Consider the following 20,088-nt stretch of genomic DNA (forward strand, 5'->3'; position numbering starts at 1 on the left):
ACAGAATCTTAACGAAAATCACACCATCGCAATCGGCTTATCAGAGAACCCTAGAGTAAAATTTTCAAGCTCCTATCTACAAAAATGTGGAATTTCGTGTTTTTTGCCAGAAAACAAATCACGGGTGCGTGTTTATTTGTTTGTTTGTTTTTTTTTGTTTTTTTTTCCCAGGGGTCATCGTATCGACCAAGTGGTCCTAGAATGTCGCAAGAGGGCTCATTCTAAAGGAAATGAAAAGTTCTAGTGTCCTTTTTAAGTGACCAAAAAAATTGGAGGGCACGTACGCCCCCTCCCACGCTCATTTTTTCTCCAAAGTCAACAGATCAAAATTTTGAGATAGCCATTTTGTTTCGCATAGTCAAAACCATAATAACTATGTTTTTGGGAATGACTTACTCCCCCACAACCCCTGGGGGAGGGGCTGCAAGTTACAAACTTCGACCAGTGTTTACATATAATAATGGTTATTGGCAAGTGTACAGTCGTTTTCAGGGGATTTGTTTTTGGTTTTGTGGGTGGGGTTGAGGGAAGGGGGCTATGTGGGAGGATCTTTTCTTGGAGAAATATGTCATGAGGGAACAGAAATTCAATGAAAAGGGCGCAGAATTTTCTAAAATTACTAAAAAAAAAAAACAATGAAAAAATAAACATGGAAAAGTTTTTTCAATTGAAAGTAAAGAGTAGCATTGAAACTTAAAACGAACAGAGATTATTACGCATATGAGGGGTTCTAAAAATACTTTAGCATAAAGAGTGAGGTATTTAGGAGGAGATAAATACCTCGCTCTTTATGCTATAATATTATTAGTAATTTCAACTATTTATTCTACGGCCTTTCTGATTCAGGGGTCATTCTTAAAGAATTGAGACAAAACTTACGATATAGTTTAAAGAACGAGGTATTAACGAGGGTACAAACCCCCTCATATACATAATAAAAATTAAAGAATATAAAAGTTTGTTACGTAAGTTAATTCTTAAGTTACGTATATTTTTTACTAATAAAAAAATTCGTTAAAAATTAAAATTTATAGTTGCCTTTTTATGTAACCGAAAAATTGCATGTAACCGGCAACTAGGCCTCCTTCCCCATCCCTTATTTCTCAAAATCGTCTGATCAAAACTAAGAGAATGCCATTTAGCCAAAAAAGGAATCAATATGCAAATTTCATTTTAATAATTTATGTGTGGAGAGCCAAAATCAAACATGCATTAATTCAAAAACGTTCAAAAATCACATAAAAAAACTAGTTTTTTTAACTGAAAGTAAGGAGTGACATTAAAACTTAAAACGAACAGAAATTACTCCGTATATAAAATGGGTTGTCCCCTCCGCAGTCCCTCGTGCTTTACGCTAAAGTTTGACTCTTTGCCACAATTCTGCTTTTTAAAACAATTAAAAGCGTTAGCGTAAAGAGCGAGGGATTGCGGAGGGGACAACCCATTTTATATACGGAGTAATTTCTGTTCGTTTTAAGTTTTAATGTTGCTCCTTACTTTCAGTTAAAAAAACTAGTTTTTTTTTATGTAATATCATCATATGATGGGGAAATGAAACCATATAAAAAACGAAATTTGTTTCTATTAATTTGAAATTGCAGCGTCAATGTGAAAGAATCGAATTGCCAAGATTAGTGGCACATCGTCAGATGATGTGACGTTAACCCCGATAAAAAAAAAGATTTTTTTTAGTTATTTTTGGGACCAAAATTTCAACATCGATGTTTAAGCGTCTCTATACTAAGCTGTTAAAGTTGTAGAGCTGGGTATTATCACACGCAAAAAATTTCTTTTTAATTAACTCAGGCCAAAATCTGTTGGTTTAATATTGAAATCTGCCGTTTATACCTTTATGAATATGAACACTTTCAAAAATTATGTCTTTTGAGTCGGGATTCTTATGAGTCGAAATGGAATTTTGACTACAAAACGATTTTCTGCTAAGATTTAGCACCCAATAACTATGGTATGGCATTTTTACCACAAGTTGCATGGTATTATTTGGCTAGAATAATGTTGACACTTCCAATTCGCTACCCTACGTATGCTGAAAAAGCAAAATTCTGCATCATTCACGGTGATGCTTTAAGTTTGTTTAGGGAAGTGATCCTTTTCTTATTTTGATCATAGCACAAACCAATCGGGGGGGGGGGGGCAATCATAAACATTATTGACAGTTTGAACAAAAAATAGTTAGAAATTCAGGATATCTTAGGACTTTTTGGAGCCAGCACCAAGATCCAGCCCCTGCCCCGGCACATATCCAGTGAGATTACATCATTTATAAACGCCAACATTCTAGTCTTTGCATTCTTCTTTGAGAAGCACAATTACAGAACAGCAATTGGGCCAATTGGTTCCCACAGCATACCCATTTAAAATATAATAGCTAATACTTTGAAATTTTGCCACTTTCCTTTTTTGGGTCCAGATATGCCTCTAGACTATATGCACAAAACAACCATGAAACTGTGAGTAGTGTTGATATAATAAGTCCTGAAGTCACATTAACGAAGTCACGCCTGAGATTCTACAGATTGCCTATATTTGGGTAATTGAACTACTTACATAACCATAGTACCAGAGAGATACATCGTTAGAATAATCCAGTCAGCATCTTATCTACATATTCCTGTTTGGGCATGATTAACAAGGTAAATTCAATGACAGTTATATGAATAAAGATTTTACTTGGGTCGAATGAAATTGGTTTACATTTTTAATGGAATCCTACATTAAGTAAATATAAAGCGGGATTTTAAATGTATTATATTAAAATGTACCGAGAATAGAATTTTAATAACTTTGAAATAAAAAAAGAAGAAAGTAAAAAATTGTCATTACAAATGTTGTTTTCTAAAACAAAAAATCACGAGTAACATATGTATACCATTTTCATTTTGTATTTCAAAAATATCACGAGAAAATTTATCGTGCTATTGGCTTGAACAAATCGTCATGTGATATTCTATTTGAATATCCACTTTCAAAATGTTTTTTACTCTGTTTTGCCCAAAGCTCAATGAAGAAACAATTCTTTGAATAAAATGTCTGGTTCAAAATATTGTGTACATTGTTTTGCACAGAAGTCAATGAAATAACCCTTCTTCGCATTAAATTAATGGTTTTGAACACATTTATTTTGCACAAAGATCGATGAAGATACGCATCTATGAATCAAATGTGTGATTCAAATGCTTTTTACTCTGTTTTGCACAAATCTCAATGAGCATACACTTCACTGAGTTAAATTTATGATGATACACACAAAGACAGACACGAGGACATGCAAAAACCCACTCAGACACATAGGTACAGAGAGAGAGAGAAAAAGAAGTCAAAACACATATAAACACACAGTTTCAGCCACACAAACGCACAAAGACAGACAAGGAGACAAGAAAACACCCGCTCAGACACATCGGCAGAGAGAGAGAGAGATAGAGAGAGAGAGAGAGAGAGAGAGAGAGAGAGAGAGAGGGAGAGAGAGGAAAGACAGAAAGAAAGAGATACCAAAAAACACACAAAGTCAGAAACACCAACATACAAAGACATACAAAGAAACATGCAAACACCAACAAGAAAGAGGACTCTCTCTTTTCCTTTGTGTCTGAGCAGTTGTTTATTTGTCTCTTCGTTTGTTTTAGTTTGTTTGTGTGTCTGATTCTGTGTATTTTGATGTGTTTTTGTCTTTCTCCCTCTCTCTCTCTGCCGGTGTCTCTGAGCGGATGTGTTCTTGTCCAAGTATCTGTCTTTGCTTGTTTGTGTGTCTGACTCTGTGTGTGTTTTTACGGTCTCTCTCTCTCTCTATCTATCTCTCTCTCTCTCTCTCTCTCTCTCTCTCTCTCTTTCTCTCTTTCTCTCCCTCTCTGTGTGTGTCTGAGTGGCTGTTTGCTTGTTTTTCTCTCTCTCTCTTTGCCCATGTGTCTGATCGGGTGCTATCTAGTCCCCGTCTCTGTCTTTGCGTGTTTGTGTGTGTTTGAATCTATGTCTTTGTATGTATTTTTGTCTCTCTCACTCTCGGTTCCCATGTGTTTGAGTAAATGTTTACGTATCCCCATGTCTGTCATTGCGCGTTTGTGTGTCTGACTGTGTGTTTGTATGTCTTTTTGTCTCTCTCTCATTCTCTCTCTCTCTCTCTCTGTGCCTACGTGTCTGACTGACTGTTTGCTTGTCTTTCTCTCGCACTTGATTCAAAGAAGCGTATCTTCATCGAGCTTTGTGCAAATTCGAGTACCACACACTTGATTCAAAGAATTATATCTTCATCGACTTTTGGTCGAAACAGTAAAACACATTTTGAAACAAACATGTGATTCACAGACCTAAGTTCCGAAATACTTGTTTTAATGTTTTTTAATTGCATATATCTTCGATATAAGTACTAAGTGGTTCGTCCAAAATAAGGGCTGCATATCTTTCGATCTTAATCGACTCACTAATTCCCATTAGCCTACTGATACTTCGGAGATACTTTATCAATAGCCTTACCAATCTCTTATAGTAGAGAAGCGCTCAATAGTACTATACACTAAATGTTTAAGGGAAGGAGGCTGGGATAAACTAAAACCACCTGGATTACTATTTTTAATCCATGCATTAACCAACAAAAAAAATAATAATTGACCAGAGCTGAATAAATATTCCCAAGTGGAAATATCCACAAGAATCGATGTTAATCTTATGAGTATAATTATTATGCTAAAAAAGGAAATAAGCTGAGTGATTATGCAGAAAAAATGATAGTATGGAAAAAATAATAAGAAGGCAATATAGAGAAGAGAAGACATGCATTGTACTATAGAAATCACAAGACTGTCAAATAACAAAGATTCTGGTCTTAGATTTTTAATCGAAGCGTAAAGAAATTTAAAATCTTATATCGACTTTATTAGTCTTTATTAACAGGAGGGTTTTATAACCGTCGTTGTCACCATTTTGTGACCGGTTTAAACAGGGTCTGGAGAATTAACAAGAGTTAGAGTAGTGCACAGACATCAAACTCTGATGGTAAAAAAATATTTGTACCTTATACTTGAGATAAAGTGAACACAACACAAGAGTTAAAAGAGAACAAAGGATTTTTTTTAAAGTATTATGATTTTTGGTTTTTAATCCTATCCCTTTAAAGTGGAATTCAAAAGACACTTCTAATTTGTAATATAAGTACAATCTTGCATAATCTTCTTACTGAAAAAAGAATTAAAAATATTAAAATAAACTAACTAATAACTGATTTGTGAGTAAACAAAATGTTCCAGAGTATTTCAGCAATTATTGAGAGATTCAATGCCACGCTGTAGAAACCAGTAAGTTAGCATATGAAAAGGAACAATTTATTTGTACTCACATCCAAGCTAAGCTACCGACACCATTCAATTCCCAACACCAACCACTCTTTCCAAATCCTTTTCGTGCCTCTTTTAAATATTGTTTACACCTGGTACTTATTATTTGACATGAATCAATTAATGCAAACGAAAACATCTCAAAGGTTATACCAAGGAGAGATTCAATACCCAGTAAATGAATCATACATCCAATTACAAGAAATTCTTACAGCTTGCATTGCTTCCAGGAAATGTCTTTGCTGTCATGAGAGTATAGGGGCTAATAACTCCAATAGTACACCGGGATAGGGTTCTTGTAGGACCCATTGAAGGAATACTACTATTATGTTTATTTTCAGGTCTTAACTGGGAACAGTAATCCATGGCATTCTGTTAAACAGCAACTGGATCATCCCTTCGTTGCTTCAAAAATCCGATTTTTCCCATACAGTGTCCACCCTCGAACTGTATGCATGAGGGTTGAAATGTATGGTTGTAAGTGGACAAGTAAGTGTTTTATTTTGCTTGCTTTTACATTTACTTTTTTATATCTTTGGTTGGAAAACGAGTGAACACAAGGAAATCATACGGTTAATTTTTCCAAAAACTAAGGAATGTACTAAGTAGCAGTAATGGCAAAAACAAATAGCAAAAACATTGGATAGTTTAAAAAAAAACTCCAAAAAATTCTAGAAACTACTTATAAACAATTCTAAACACTTAATTGTCTCTTCCTGGACGTATGTTGCATCGTAGTCTCCCTAATAAATAAATAAATGATCAGAATTGCATATTACCGTTATATTTTGCAATAGGGAGCCGCCATTTTTAAATTTTTAACACCAACATTTAACAATGGTGAACACTAGTCAAGTACCAAAGAAAAAAGTACCATTAGTGCTATTGTAAAATATAATGGCAATATAGAAAGTGGGTTGTTTATTTATCCTTCAGGGGGGGGGGTAGTGGAGCTATGTGCCCTTAGTAATGAGATAAGTAATTATTTATAATTGCTTGAAGGTAGTTTTTAGGGTTTTCATCAGATCACCCCATGGTCTTGAGGTTTCGGGTATTTAACAAACTTTCACACGTATAAAAAAAAGTTCACACGTATTTCTATCCTGTAAAAAAGAATAAATATGAAGAAACTTGCCGAGATAAAATTTTTAAGGTATATTTTCTGAAGAACTTATTCTTCTTCGTTTGTTTGTTGATATTTTTGTGTTTTTTCTGTCTTTTTTTATGTTAGAATGACCGATGAATGAGGCTCAAAAGGTCGTAACTTCTATATGTCAGTATTTTTATGCCTGACTTAGTAAGAAATGTGACTGACTATGGTTGTTCAAATAAGCCTATGTATAACGATTCTCTCTTCTCTTGTAATCGTCTTTGTGAATCCCCTTAATTGTCTATGTAACGAATTAATTTGAAAAAAAAATTCCGAAAAAGAAATCTTGGCTATGTGTCTTGGCTTTTTCTACAATTAGCCATGGAGAGATACCCCCAACTACTTGCAGTCCAAAATCAGCTGACTCGGTTGCCTTATCAAGCAAAGTAAAGGCATGAAGCAGAAATAAATACCTATGATTTAAACTCTAAACGAATAGAAATTAAATTAACAACCATAGAAAACAAACATACAACAGGTAATACCATACATCAATAAATAAATCTTAAAACGAGTAAAACTTAAACTGTATATGAAATTCAAGCTTAAAACGAAAAAAGAACTACAAACAACAGTTTGACTACTACCCAGTTCTCAAACTGTACAAAGATTTTCTTTTGTACTTGTTATAACATTGAAAATAAAAATAGAAAGATTAAAAATTAAAAAGAAAACCGATAATTATATTTATATTTACTTTCACTTAAAATCTATCGTTTTTGAAGTGCCTTTTCGTCGTTTGGCACCCCTTCTTTGGTGGTACCACAATCACATAAATTCAATCTTAGAAGAAAATAAGACAAGTGAAAACAGAATAGACTGATCAAACAGTTCGTGGTAACGAACTGTAGTAAGGAGCGACCCGGCTCAATAGTAACCAAAACTCTAAAAAATGGAATTTTGATACCAATAGCTACATCAAAAGAATCGCATTTTAATGCTGGTTTTGAATATATAAGTTTCATCAAGTTTAGTCTTACCCATCAAAAGTTACGAGCCTGAGAAAATTTGCGTTATTTTAGAAAATAGGGGGAAACGCCCCCTAAAAGTCATAGAATCTTAACGAAAATCACACCATCTGATTCAGCGTATCAGAGAACCCTACTGTAGAAGTTTCGAGCTCCTATCTACAAAAATGTGGAATTTTGCATTTTTTGCCAGAAGGCAGATCACGGATGCGTGTTTATTTGTTTTTTTGTTTTTTTGTTTTTTTGTTTTTTTTTTTCTTTTCCCCAGGGGTGATCGTATCGACCCAGTTGTCCTAGAATGTTGCAAGAGGGCTCATTCTAACGGAAATGAAAAGTTCTAGTGCCCTTTTTAAGTGACCAAAAAAATTGGAGGGCACCTAGGCCCCCTCCCACGCTAATTATTTTCCCAAAGTCAACGGATCAAAATTCTGAGATAGCCATTTTATTCAGCGGAGTCAAAAAACCTTATAACTATGTCTTTGGGGACGACTTACTCCCCCACAGTCCCCGTGGGAGGGGCAACAAGTTACAAACTTTGACCTGTGCTTACATATAGTAATGGTTATTGGGAAGTATACAGGCGTTTTCAGGAGGATTTTTTTGGTTTGGGGGAGGGGTTGAGAAGAGGGGGATATGCTGGGGGAACTTTCCTTCGAGAATTTGTAATGGGAGAAGAAAATTTCCATGAAGGGAGAGCAGGATTTACTAGCATTATTAAAAAAAAAACAATTAAAAAATAAAAGTGAAAAAGCTTTTTCAGCTGGAAGTAAGGAACAGCAATAAAACTTAAAACAAACAGAAATTATTACCCATATGAGGGGCTCACCTCCTTCTAATACCTCGCTCTTTACGCTAAAGTATTTTCGGTAATTTCAACTACTTATTCTACGGCTTTTGTGATTCAGGGGGTCATTCTTAATGAATTGGGATAAAATTTAAGCTTTCGTGTAAAGAGCGAGGTACTGACGATGGGGCGAATCCCCTCATATATGTAATAAAAACATGAGAATACAAAAGTTCTTTACGTAAGCTAATTTATAAGTTACGTAAATCTTTTACCAATAAAAAGATTCGTAAAAAATTAAAAGTTCTAGTTGCCTTTTTAATTAACCAAAAAATCGGGGGGCAACTAGGCTTCGTCCCCCGCTCTTTTTTTCTCAAAATCATTCGATCAAAATTATGAGAAAGCCATTGAGCCAAAAAAAAAATATGCAAATTTCGTTTTGATCATTCCTCTGCGGAGAGCCAAAATCAAAACATGCATTGATTCAAAAACGTTCAGAAATTAAATAAAAAAAACAAGTTTTTTCAACTGAAAGTAAGGAGTGACATCAAAACTTAAAACGCACAGAAATTACTTCGTATATGAAAGAGGCTGCTTCCTCATCAACGCTTCGCTCTTTACGCTAAAGTTTTTTACTGTTTTAGAAAGAAGAATTGAGAGAAAGAGTCAAACTTTAGCGTAAAGAGCGGGGCGTTGATGAGGAAGCAGCCTCTTTCATATACGAAGTAATTTCTGTGCGTTTTAAGTTTTGATGTCACTCCTTACTTTCAGTTGAAAAAACTTGTTTTTTTTATTTAATACATAATAGACCATACCTATTAAAAGGAATAATACGCTAAATCACAGTTCTACAAAATATTGAACATAACTTTTTCTGAATTGCCTTAGCTGATATTTGAGGTGGTCTAGCTCAAATAAAAAAAAAAAAAGATCATTTAAAATTGACTATTACTGAATGAAGCTCTAAATTATTTTCAAGTTCCTTTTTTCTTGCGCTATTTTTCAAGATTCTCTGTTCCCCTTGATCTCTTTTTTTTTCGCCCTTTTATGACATAATTCCCGTTTTATTCCTATAATTTGTATAATTCGCTTCCTTAACAATAGATTTTTTCAACTGAACCGGGCACTATCCAAAAATCAACCAACTCCAAAAACCAATTCAATTTATTTCAATACTTAGGGCTAGATCAGGAAACAAGTACAGTGGTCGCAATTAGGTGTTTATTGCCTGGACATAACGCATAGCGATAATTCACTTCAAGCGTTTGTTCTCCGGTTTTAAAAATACTGTAAAAACCTATATGCAAAATCTGAAAGCTTTTCAGCCAGACATAATGATTTCAGGCCCTTTTGCCTCACCACTCTCCATAAGTTGTTTCTGTAAGTATCTGTTCCTGGTACGATTAAATAAAAAAACAAGTTCTTTAAATGAAAGTAAGGAGCGACATTAAAACTTAAAACGAACAGAAATTACCCCGTATATGAAAGGGGCTTTTCCTCTTCAATGCCCCGCTGTTTACGCTAAATTTTAAATCTTTCTGCCTCACCACTGTTTTTACGGCCGTTTTGCCTCACCACTCTCCATAAGTTGTTTCTGTAAGTATCTGTTCCTGGTACGATTAAATAAAAAAACAAGTTCTTTAAATGAAAGTAAGGAGCGACATTAAAACTTGAAACGAACAGAAATTACCCCGTATATGAAAGGGGCTTTTCCTCTTCAATGCCCCGCTGTTTACGCTAAATTTTAAATCTTTCTCTTAACTCTACTTCTTAAAGCAGTAAAAAACATTACCGTAAAGAGCGGGGCGTGGAATAGGAAAAGCCCCTTTCATATACGGAGTAATTTCTGTCCGTTTTAAGTTTTAATGTCGCTCCTTACTTTCATTAAAAAAAACTTGTTTTTTTTAATTTCTGGACTTTTTTTAATTGATGCATGTTTTGATCTTGGCTCTCCGCATATAAATAATTAAAACGAAATTTTCATATTAATTTTTCTTTGCTAAATGGCTTTCTCGTAATTTTAATCGGAAGATTTTGAGAAAAAAGGAGCGAGGGAGGAAGCCTAGTTGCCCTCCAATTTTTTGATTACTTAAAAAGGCAACTACAACTTTTAATTTTTTACGAACATTTTCATTAGTAAAAAATATAAGTAATTTACGAATTAACTTACGTAACAAACTTCTATATTCGTATGTTTCTATTGCGTATATGAGGGGGTTCATCCCTCGTCGATACCTCGCTCTTTACACTAAAGCTTAAATTTTGTCACAATCCCATAAGAATGACCCTTGAATCACAAAGGCCGTAAAATAAATAGTTGAAATTACTAAAAATACTATAGCGTTTAAGAGCGAGGTATTACGAGGAGGTAAACCCCTCATTTGTGTAATAATTTCTGCTCGTTTTAAGTTTTAATGCTGTTCCTCATTTTCAGTTGAAAAAAAACTTTTCATATTTATTTTTTTATTGTTTTTTTAAATAATGCTAGAAAATCCTGCGCCCCCTTCATTGAAAGTCTCTTCCCCCATGAGAAGTTTTTCCATAGAAAGATCCTCCAACTTAACCCCCCCCCCCCGCCTCAACTCTCCCCCCTCCAAACTAAAAAAATCCTCCTGAAAACGTCCGTAAACTTCCCAGTAACCATTACTATATGTAAAGACAGGTCTAAGTTTGTATTTTGCAACCCCTCCCATGGGGACTGCGGGGGAATAAGTCGTCCCCAAAGACATCGTTATGAAGTTTTTCGGCTACGGTGAATAAAATGGCTATCTCAGAATTTTGATCCCTTGACTTTGGGGGAAAAATGAGCGTGGGAAGGGGCCTAGGTGTTCTCCAATTTTTTGGTCACTTAAAAAAGGCACTAGCACTTTTAATTTCCGTTAGAATGAGCCCTCTCGCGACATTCAAGGACCACTGGGTCGATACGATCACACCTGGAAAAATACAACAAAAAAACAAATAAACGCGCATCCGTGGTTTGTCTTCTCACAAAAAATGCAAAATTCCATATTTTTTGTAGATAGGAGCTTTTAGGGGGTGTTTCCCCCTATTTTCTAAAATGAGGCAAATTTTCTCAGGCTCGTAACTTTTGGTAGGTAAAACTAATCTTGATGAAAGTTATATATTTAAAATCAGCATTAAAATGCAATTTTTTTAATGTAATTATTGGTATCAAAATTCCATTTTTTAGAGTTTCTGTTACTATTGAGCCGGATCGCTCCTTACTACAGTTCGTTACCACGAACTGTTTGATACACTCGTGAAGATTTTTTTTTTTTATATCCATTGCATCAATGAAATAAGGTATAATTATATAATTCGAAATGAAAAATCACACATAAGGTGAATATTTGAAAATATTTATTTTAAAAGATGTTTTTTGAACAAGAAAATTCAAAGAAAAGTAAAAAATGATATAAAAGTTGAACTGAACTAATATAAAGTTATTTAATAAGTCATGCTTGAAACGAAGAAAGGCTGCTATGAATTGACAAATTAAATCAAAGACGCATACATATTGAATTGACTAATAAAATGAAAGTTAAAACAAGCTGAGTCTATCCTGAATGAATAAATGAAACGATTAATCAAGTTAAACTTTTCTTAGAAACTTAACTTAAATAAAGTTTAAATAACTTATGATGTGTAGTTGATTATTTTTCTTTTCTTTTTGCTTATCTAGAATCAGCCTAAAAGGTGGATTCTTTTCATGTATCTATCGCTGTCAAAATTACAATTTTCAAATATTATTTTGTTGGTAGCCTATTATAATAATTGTTGTCATGGGTTGCTCTTTACCTATAGTTCATTTCCACGGACTGTTTGTAAGGATTTTACTTTATCTGATTACTGTTTAAATTTTCTGAAGTTGGTTTGCTTTGTTAGCAGTGGCAATTTTGGCTAAAATGTTCTGCTAATAAATTCGTGGTGGTGGTAGCAGTCATAACATTAACCAAAGCCATACCAGTGATTCCATCTCTCTTTCAAAGAAAGTCGGTTAAAGGGCGCTTGAAATTGGTTGATTACAGTAGACTAAAAGGAAAGCCCTCATATAGAAATTGCTTTTTTTAATGGTGGCCTTGGATAAAGTTTTGAGAACCAAATAAAGCGCTTTTGTCACCGGATTTAATAAGTTGTTTGTTTTTTTTTTATGTAGTGTTGGCCAGTAAGTGGCTATTGTCTCTAGTTTTTGGCATAATTGTAACCCAGTTGAAATTGGTACATAATTATTTTAAACTAAACGTGGCAAAATTAATTAACCCTCAACTTTTAACGAGGCTAGGGCAATTATAAAAATTCAATTTTTTCATAATTTTTGTATAAGGCACAGGCATAACAGTCTTAACGCTTTACAATATTATAGATAAAAAGTCCATGTATGACTTCTTTTCACCAAGTTCTGACTGACACTATTTGCGAAATATGCTCTTTAAGGATTTACATGTGTGTATCACAGTTCGACATCAAGTTAAATTGAGCAAATTCATCAATCCCTTTGAACCAGTATTGTCGGAAATCAAACAAACTTAGCGATTATTCCCGAAAACTTCGCTGGAAAAAACACAAAATACTAATGGAAGGGAAAATTGGAAGGGTTTTTTTTTTCAAGGGAGAATGATCTAAAAACCTGGCAAATTCTATTATGAAATTAAAAATCCTTTAGTGAGTTTGATTTTAATAGGATATTAAATGTTCACTCTTTTTTAAACTCGTACTAAATAGTTTTTTTTATCTTCTATTTTGGACATCTTTGTTGCACTTCTAGCTTGGAATTTGTTATTTAAACTCAAAAGGGCCGATTAGGTCGAACGAGTCCTTTTCATAATAAATTTTTACAGGCTAAGCCTGACATCCTGTATTTTACCTGTTTCTTTTAAGACTAAATATTAAAATATTTTGGTAGTTAAAACTATATATAATCCCCAAATTGTCATGTTTTGTATTTTTATATTATATTTTTATATTATTTTTATTTATATTTATGTATTATTTTATATATATTTTTATATTATTCTTTATTTTTATATATATATATATATATATATATATATATATATATATATATATATATATATATATATATATATATATATATTTCATATTATATTATATTTGTACGTGTATTTTATATATCCTCAAATTATCATATTTTAATCAACATGAAGTAAAAGCTATTGTAAAGGTAAAGTTACTGTTTGTAACTTTTTGTAACTGTCTGTAACAGTTACTGAGGTAAACTGTTTGCGGGTAAAGAAACAGTAACGGCATTTTTGTTTTAATATTTTTAGAGGCGAACCCCTTTAAGCTCGTAATTAAGGATAATATTTTCCATGCAATCACTCTGTGTTTGTGTAAGAGCGGCTTCTGCTACTTTATTCATGCTTCAATTTAAAACACATGCTATTTTCCCCACTTCTTCCCCCATTTTCCATTATCAAGGCATAACTTCACTACTTTTTATTGTAAGCAACTTGATTTTCCGGAAGAACGGCTTTCCATTGTCTACGTCGCTTTTGATTATTTAAATGAAAGAAGGCAATCCATCGGGAGTGCTTTCTTTACAATATACCCCTCTTGATATCCCAAATAGCTTTATTGTATTCTTTCCATTTCATTCAGGTGCGATTAGGGTAAACCTGGGGGACCATTTATATGTTTGGTGTCAGGATCTTTGAGATAGTAAACCCTTCCTCTCGGTAATCGATATGGGATAATAGAAGCGTTTTACAATAACCAGCTTTCCGTGGCTTCAAACAGCTGCGTTTTGATCACCATACAACATTTTTTTGCGGCTTGTGTCAAATTCAGTCCGATGTGGCAACAATTTCACATATCTTAACGTTTCAACTGCGTTAAATCAAGATAAACAGAAATAACTCCGTGTGTGAAGAAGTTCCCCCTCATCACCATCTTCCTCTTCATTCTAAAAAGAAAAATTTGTATTTCTTCTGAAAAAAAATACAAAATTTCACATCTTTAAAGATAGGAGCTTGAATTCTCTACAGTAGGGCTCTCTAATGTGCTGAATCTGATGGTGATTTTTAATTGAGATTCCTTGAATTTTAGTTGGTGTTTTTTCTCTTATATGAAAATCAGGAAAATTTTCCAAGGCTCGTCGCCTTTTATGGGTAACACTAAGCTTAATGAATCTTATATATTTGAAATCAGCATAATAAGCCAATTCTTGTTATATATTTATTGATATAAAAATTCCCTTTTATTAGAGTTTTGATTACTATTGAGCCGTGTTGCTCATTACTTACAGTTTGTTACAACGAACTGTTTTGAAAAGGATAAAGATCCTCCAGAGCAATTGCTGGTGCATAGGACGTCGAATCGATATTTTGGTTGCCTGGGATGTTTTTGCAGGAAGAAGTAGCAAGCCTTTTGCCCAACCTGACCACAGTGGAATCGATCCATGGGCGCCGTAATGCGAAGCAAAGCATCAGCCCACTGTGCTACCACAAGATCAATTGTGAAACCCAGCCATGAAAAAAGGTTTCCACCTCAATTCTGCTAACAAACAAATAAACATTCACATGGGAATAAGTCCATTTATTAGACAGTAAAAACAGATACAAAAGTTTGGATATTTTGACCATGTATACAGCGATCATCAGCAGCAAAAACACTGCTGAATAGAAAATACTGCAAAGTAACTCTGCCGATGAGGATCACTATATATGTGGTCGAATTATTCAGATTTGTACCTGTTTTCACTATCTAATAAATGGACATATCCCCATTTGAACGTTTATCTGTTCGTCATAGAAAGGGAGTGTGGTCTTGGAAAAAATATACCTAATTCAATTCGAAACACCAATTTTGCTTGCCCTTGTAAAAAAAGAGATTCGACGCCCTTTGTGCAAGCAATGGCTCTGGAGAATATTCTTTGTCCTACCCAATTATTATCCTCTAGCTTCACCGTTTTTACTCCGACAGATGGAATGACTCGATTTGATACAAGCATTTCGACAGCCGCTGCTGTATTTTTCGTCAGAATAAAACGCAGCTGTCTGAACCAGATTTACTTACAATTTGCTGTATTATTTTATATTCATAAAAAAAAACTAGTTAGTATGAGACACTATTTTATGGAAGTTTATAGAGAGATTACAATCCGCTATCAAGTGGTAATAACGCATTTGGTTCTAAGGTATTAGCCAGTACACACTCAAGAATTACGCTTAGGTTGGATCTCAGGAAACCAGTTTCGTAGTTACAAAGACTGATGACGGGTCATACAATGCATTGGACTTAGACAGAATGTATTGAACTTGTATAATTTGGGAAGTATATTTGCACACTAGGGAGGAAGGGGTCAGGTTAGGTTTAGGTACTATCCAAATACTTCATCTCCCACTACCTCCCCAATATGCAAATATATAGACCAAATTCTATTAATCAAACAGTTCGTGTTAACGAACTGTAGTAAGGAGCGACCCGGCTCAATAGTAACCAAAACTCTAAAAAATGGAATTTTGATACCAATAGCTACATAAAAAAATCGCATTTTAATGCTTATTTCGAATATATAACTTTCATCAAGATTAGTCTGACCTATCAAAAGTTACGAGCCTGAGAAAATTTGCCTCATTTTAGAAAATAGGGGAAAACACCCCCTAAAAGTCATACAATCTTAACGAAAATCACACCATCAGACTCAGCGTATCAGAGAACCTTATTGTAGAAGTTTCAAGCTCCTATCTACAAATATGTTGAATTTCGCATTTTTTTGCCAGAAGACAAATCACGGATGCGTGTTTATTTGTTTTTTTTGTGTTTTTTTTTCCCCAGGGGTGATCGTATCGACCCAGTCGTCCTAGAATGTCGCGGGAGGGCTCATTCTAACGGAAATTAAAAGTTCTAGTGCCCTTTTTAAGTGACCAAAAAAATTGAAGGGCACCTAGGCCCCCTCCCACGCTCATTTTTTCCTAAAAGTCACCGGATCAAAATTCTGAGATAGCCATTTTATTCACCATAGTCAAAAAACCTAATAACTATGTCTTTGGGGACGACTTACTACCCCACAGTCTCCCTGGGAGGGGTTGCAAGTTACAAACTTTGACCTGTGTTTACATATAGTAATGGTTACTGGGAAGTGTACGGACGTTTTCAGGGGGATTTTTTTTTGGTTTGGGAGGGAGAGTTGAGGTGGGGGGGTTACGCGGGAGTATCTCTCCATGGAAAAACTTCTCACGGGGGAAGAGACTTTCAATGAAGGGGGCGCAGGATTTTTTTGCATTATTTAAAAAAACAAGGAAAAAATAAATATGAGAAGTTTTTTCTGCTGAAAGTGAGGAGCAGCATTAAAACTTAAAACGAGGAGAAATTATTGCGAATATGAGGGGTTTACCTCCTCGTAATACCTCGCTCTTTACGCGATAGTATTTTTAGTAATTTCAACTATTTATTCTACGGCCTTTGTGATTCAAGGGTCATTCTTAAAGAATTGGGACAGAATGTAAGCTTTAGTGTAAAGAGATAGGTATCGACGAGGGGTGAACTCCCTCATATACGCAATAAGAACATACGAATATAGAAGTTCGTTACGTAAGTTAATTTGTAAATTACGTATATTTTTTTACTAATGAAAATGTTCGTAAAACAATTAAAAGTTCTAGTTTCCTTTTTAAGTAATCAAAAAATTAGAGGGCAGCTAGGCTTCCTCCCTCTCTCCTTTTTTCTCAAAATCTTCCGATTAAAGCTTTGAGAAAGCCATTTAGCCAAAAAGAAAATTAATATGCAAATTTTGTTTTAATTATTTATTTGCGGAGAGCCAAGATCAAAACATGCATGAATTAAAAAACGTCCAGAAATTAAATAAAAAAATAAGTTTTTTCAAATGAAAGTAAGGAGCGACATTAAAACTTAAAACGAACAGAAATTACTCCGTATATGAAAGGGGCTTTTCTTCCTCAACACCCCGCTCTTTACGCTAAAGTTTTTTTCCTTTTTAAGAAAGTAGAGCTAAAAGAAAGAGTCAAACTTTAGCGTAAAGAGGGAGGCGTTGAGGAAGAAAAGCCCCTTTCATATACGGAGTAATTTCTGTTCGTTTTAAGTTTTAATGTCGCTCCTTACTTTCATTTGAAAAAACTTGTTTCTTTTTATTTTATATAAAATAAAGGTTATGTGAAGGTTATATTTAATTAGGTATAACCTAACTACACTTTTCGAGTGTGTACTGGCTAATACACAAGTACCACGCATTTTAACAGAATATTATGAAAGTTACGCTTGATATCTCAACTGCGCTTTGGCGTTTTTACAAAATGATGGAAGTTATTACAGGCTATTGCAGCAACGGAGATTTTTAATTCAATTCAAAATATGCTCTTAATGCGATTATTTTTCAATCCCAGTAGGTCCTACTAACATTTGTGAGAATTAAGATAAATACCCGTTCGCATATCACAGAGAGAGAATATTCTTTGAACTTCCAGGGTGCAAGTTCACATGCTCAAAAGTTATTTTGTCATTGTGGCTTTATTTTTTTAATTTTCTTTACTTCTTAAATTAAATTACCTCAGTAAGCTTGTGGGATTAAATGTGGCCAAGTCTCCGTGTCCAATTCCGTCTCTCTCTCTCTTAGTTATGTTTAAGTTTATATTTTTACGAAAAGTTCTCGACCTTATATACATTAAATAAAAAAAAAAATTGAGCATAAGGTAAGGAGCAAAAATAAAACTTCAAACGAACAGAAATTATTATGTATATGAGGGGGATTTTTCCCTCCTCAACACCTCGCTTTTCACGCTAAAGTTTTTCGGCGCTTTTAAAAAAGGCGCTTATTGTTCTAATTAAACTATCCTTGTCTTTCAGGAGTCGTTTCTAAGAATTAGGACAAAATTCAAACTTTAGCGTAAAGAGAAAGGTGTTGAAGAGGGAGAATACTCCCTCATATGCATAATAATTTCTATTTGTTTTAAGTTTTAATGTTGCTTCTTACTTTGAGCTGAAAAAAAAAATTTGTTTAATTTCTGATGGTTTTTTAAATAATTCCTGGAAATATGCGGCAAAATCCACCTCCCCATGTAAATATCCTCTGGACAGTGACATTAAAACTTAAAACGAACAGAATTACTCCGTATATGAAAGGGGCTGTTCCCTCCTCAGCGCCCCGCTCTTTATGCTAAAGTTTTTTACTGTTTTATAAAGTAGAGTTGAGAGAAAGAGTCAAACTTTAGCGATGTTTTAATTTGTTAACTTCAATAAATAAAAAATTATTAAAACTTTAAGGAATACATATCAGTAGCCTATATGTATATTAAACTGAAAATCCACAGCCATATTTTTTCAGTACAGTGCAAATTATGTTCTGGTCTTGAGTAGGTATGGGGGTTGTCAAAGAAATAATTTCCGGACCTTTCAACTGCACTGAACAAAATGGCTATCTTTAAATTTTGATTAGATATGATTTTGGAATTGATGAGCGCGGAGGGGGCGTGTCGACCTCCAATCACTTGACTAATAAAAAGGGCACTAGCCCTTTCATTTTCCAATCGAGTGAGCCTTTTTTGAAGATTCTACAACAACAAATGGCCATCTCAAAATTTCTATCAGATGCATTACGGGGAAATACGAGGCTTGGAGGGGTGGGTGTTGTCCACCCTTCGATTACTCTGAATCTTAAAAGGGCACTAGAACTTCTGACTACCAATCCTACGAGCCCCCTTCGAAGTTTATACGATCACTGTTTCTATGTATACCTTATAAACCCCTAGATCATAATTACCTCGCCCGGTGGACTATTGGGGGGGGGGGGGGTCTATCCTCAATTAATTTCCCGTATTTTCAATAATGTTGAGCAAAGTGGCTATCTTAAAATTTTGATTAGATGTGTTTGGGGAAATGATGGGTGAAGGGAATGGTTGAATAGGAAAAAAAGCATTGACCCTTTTAATTTCAAATTGAATGAGCTTTTTTCGAAGTCTATAGACAAAAATGGCCATCTCAGAAAAATACGGTGTGTTTGTATGTGGGGGGGAGGTATCCACCCTCCAATCAATCTCAGTCTCAAAAAGGGCACTAAAACTTTTGATTAGCAATCCAATGAGCCCCCTCCGAAGTTTTTACGATCAGCCTTTCTATATATACCATAAATAGCCCTATGGCGTAACCTACAACCCATGCCCTAGGGACCGTGGGGGGGGGATGTCATCCTCAAAGATATAATTTCCGGATCTTTCAACTACGTTGAACAAATTAGCTATCTCAATTTTTTTATTGAATGTGTTTGAGGAAAGAGTGGGCATGGGAGTGAGGTTAGTTGCTGTCCAATCACTTTGGATTATTAAAATTAGCACTAGCCCTTTCTAACAATTGCTCTTTATTTAGGCAGATCAATTGATTTGCTAATGATAGGTAAATTTTATAGCTTAGATATCCCCCAGGGGCTGTGGGGGATCTTGTTATCTCCAAAGGCATAGTTATTCGGCCTTTCAACTATGCTGAACATATCAGTTATCTCAAAATTTTGATCAGATAATTTTGGGTAAAAAATGGAGTTGGCAGGGGCTTAATTGCCCTTCAATTTTTTGGTCACTTAAAAAGGGCACTAGAACTTTTGATTTCCATTAGAAAGAGTCCTCTTCCAATATTCAGGGCCCACTGGGTTGATATCATCTTCTTTGAGAAAAACAAACAAACAAGTAAAAACAAACAAATAAACACGCATCCGTGATCTTTCTTCTGGCAAAAATACAACATTCCATATTTCCAATAGTTCGTAGTAACGAACTGTAGTAAGGAGTGACCCGGCTCGATCGCAACCGAAAATCTAAAAAACAGAATTTTAATGCCAATAGTTACATCAAAAGAATTGTATTTTATGCTGAT

At 34.4% G+C, this 20,088-nt stretch overlaps 1 protein-coding gene across 1 annotated transcript in view; it reads left to right on the forward strand.

Annotated features, from left to right (window-relative positions):
- LOC136027619 (discoidin domain-containing receptor tyrosine kinase B-like) overlaps positions 1-20,088 on the forward strand; it is a 99,842-nt gene that overhangs the window by 46,063 nt on the left and 33,691 nt on the right. The window contains exon 5 of the mRNA XM_065705037.1: positions 5,690-5,837. Within this exon, the coding sequence (XP_065561109.1) occupies positions 5,690-5,837 (148 nt within the window). The remainder of the gene's footprint in view (positions 1-5,689; positions 5,838-20,088) is intronic.

The sequence above is a fragment of the Artemia franciscana genome, chromosome 5 (assembly GCF_032884065.1).
Source record: "Artemia franciscana chromosome 5, ASM3288406v1, whole genome shotgun sequence".
Taxonomy (NCBI): domain Eukaryota; kingdom Metazoa; phylum Arthropoda; class Branchiopoda; order Anostraca; family Artemiidae; genus Artemia; species Artemia franciscana.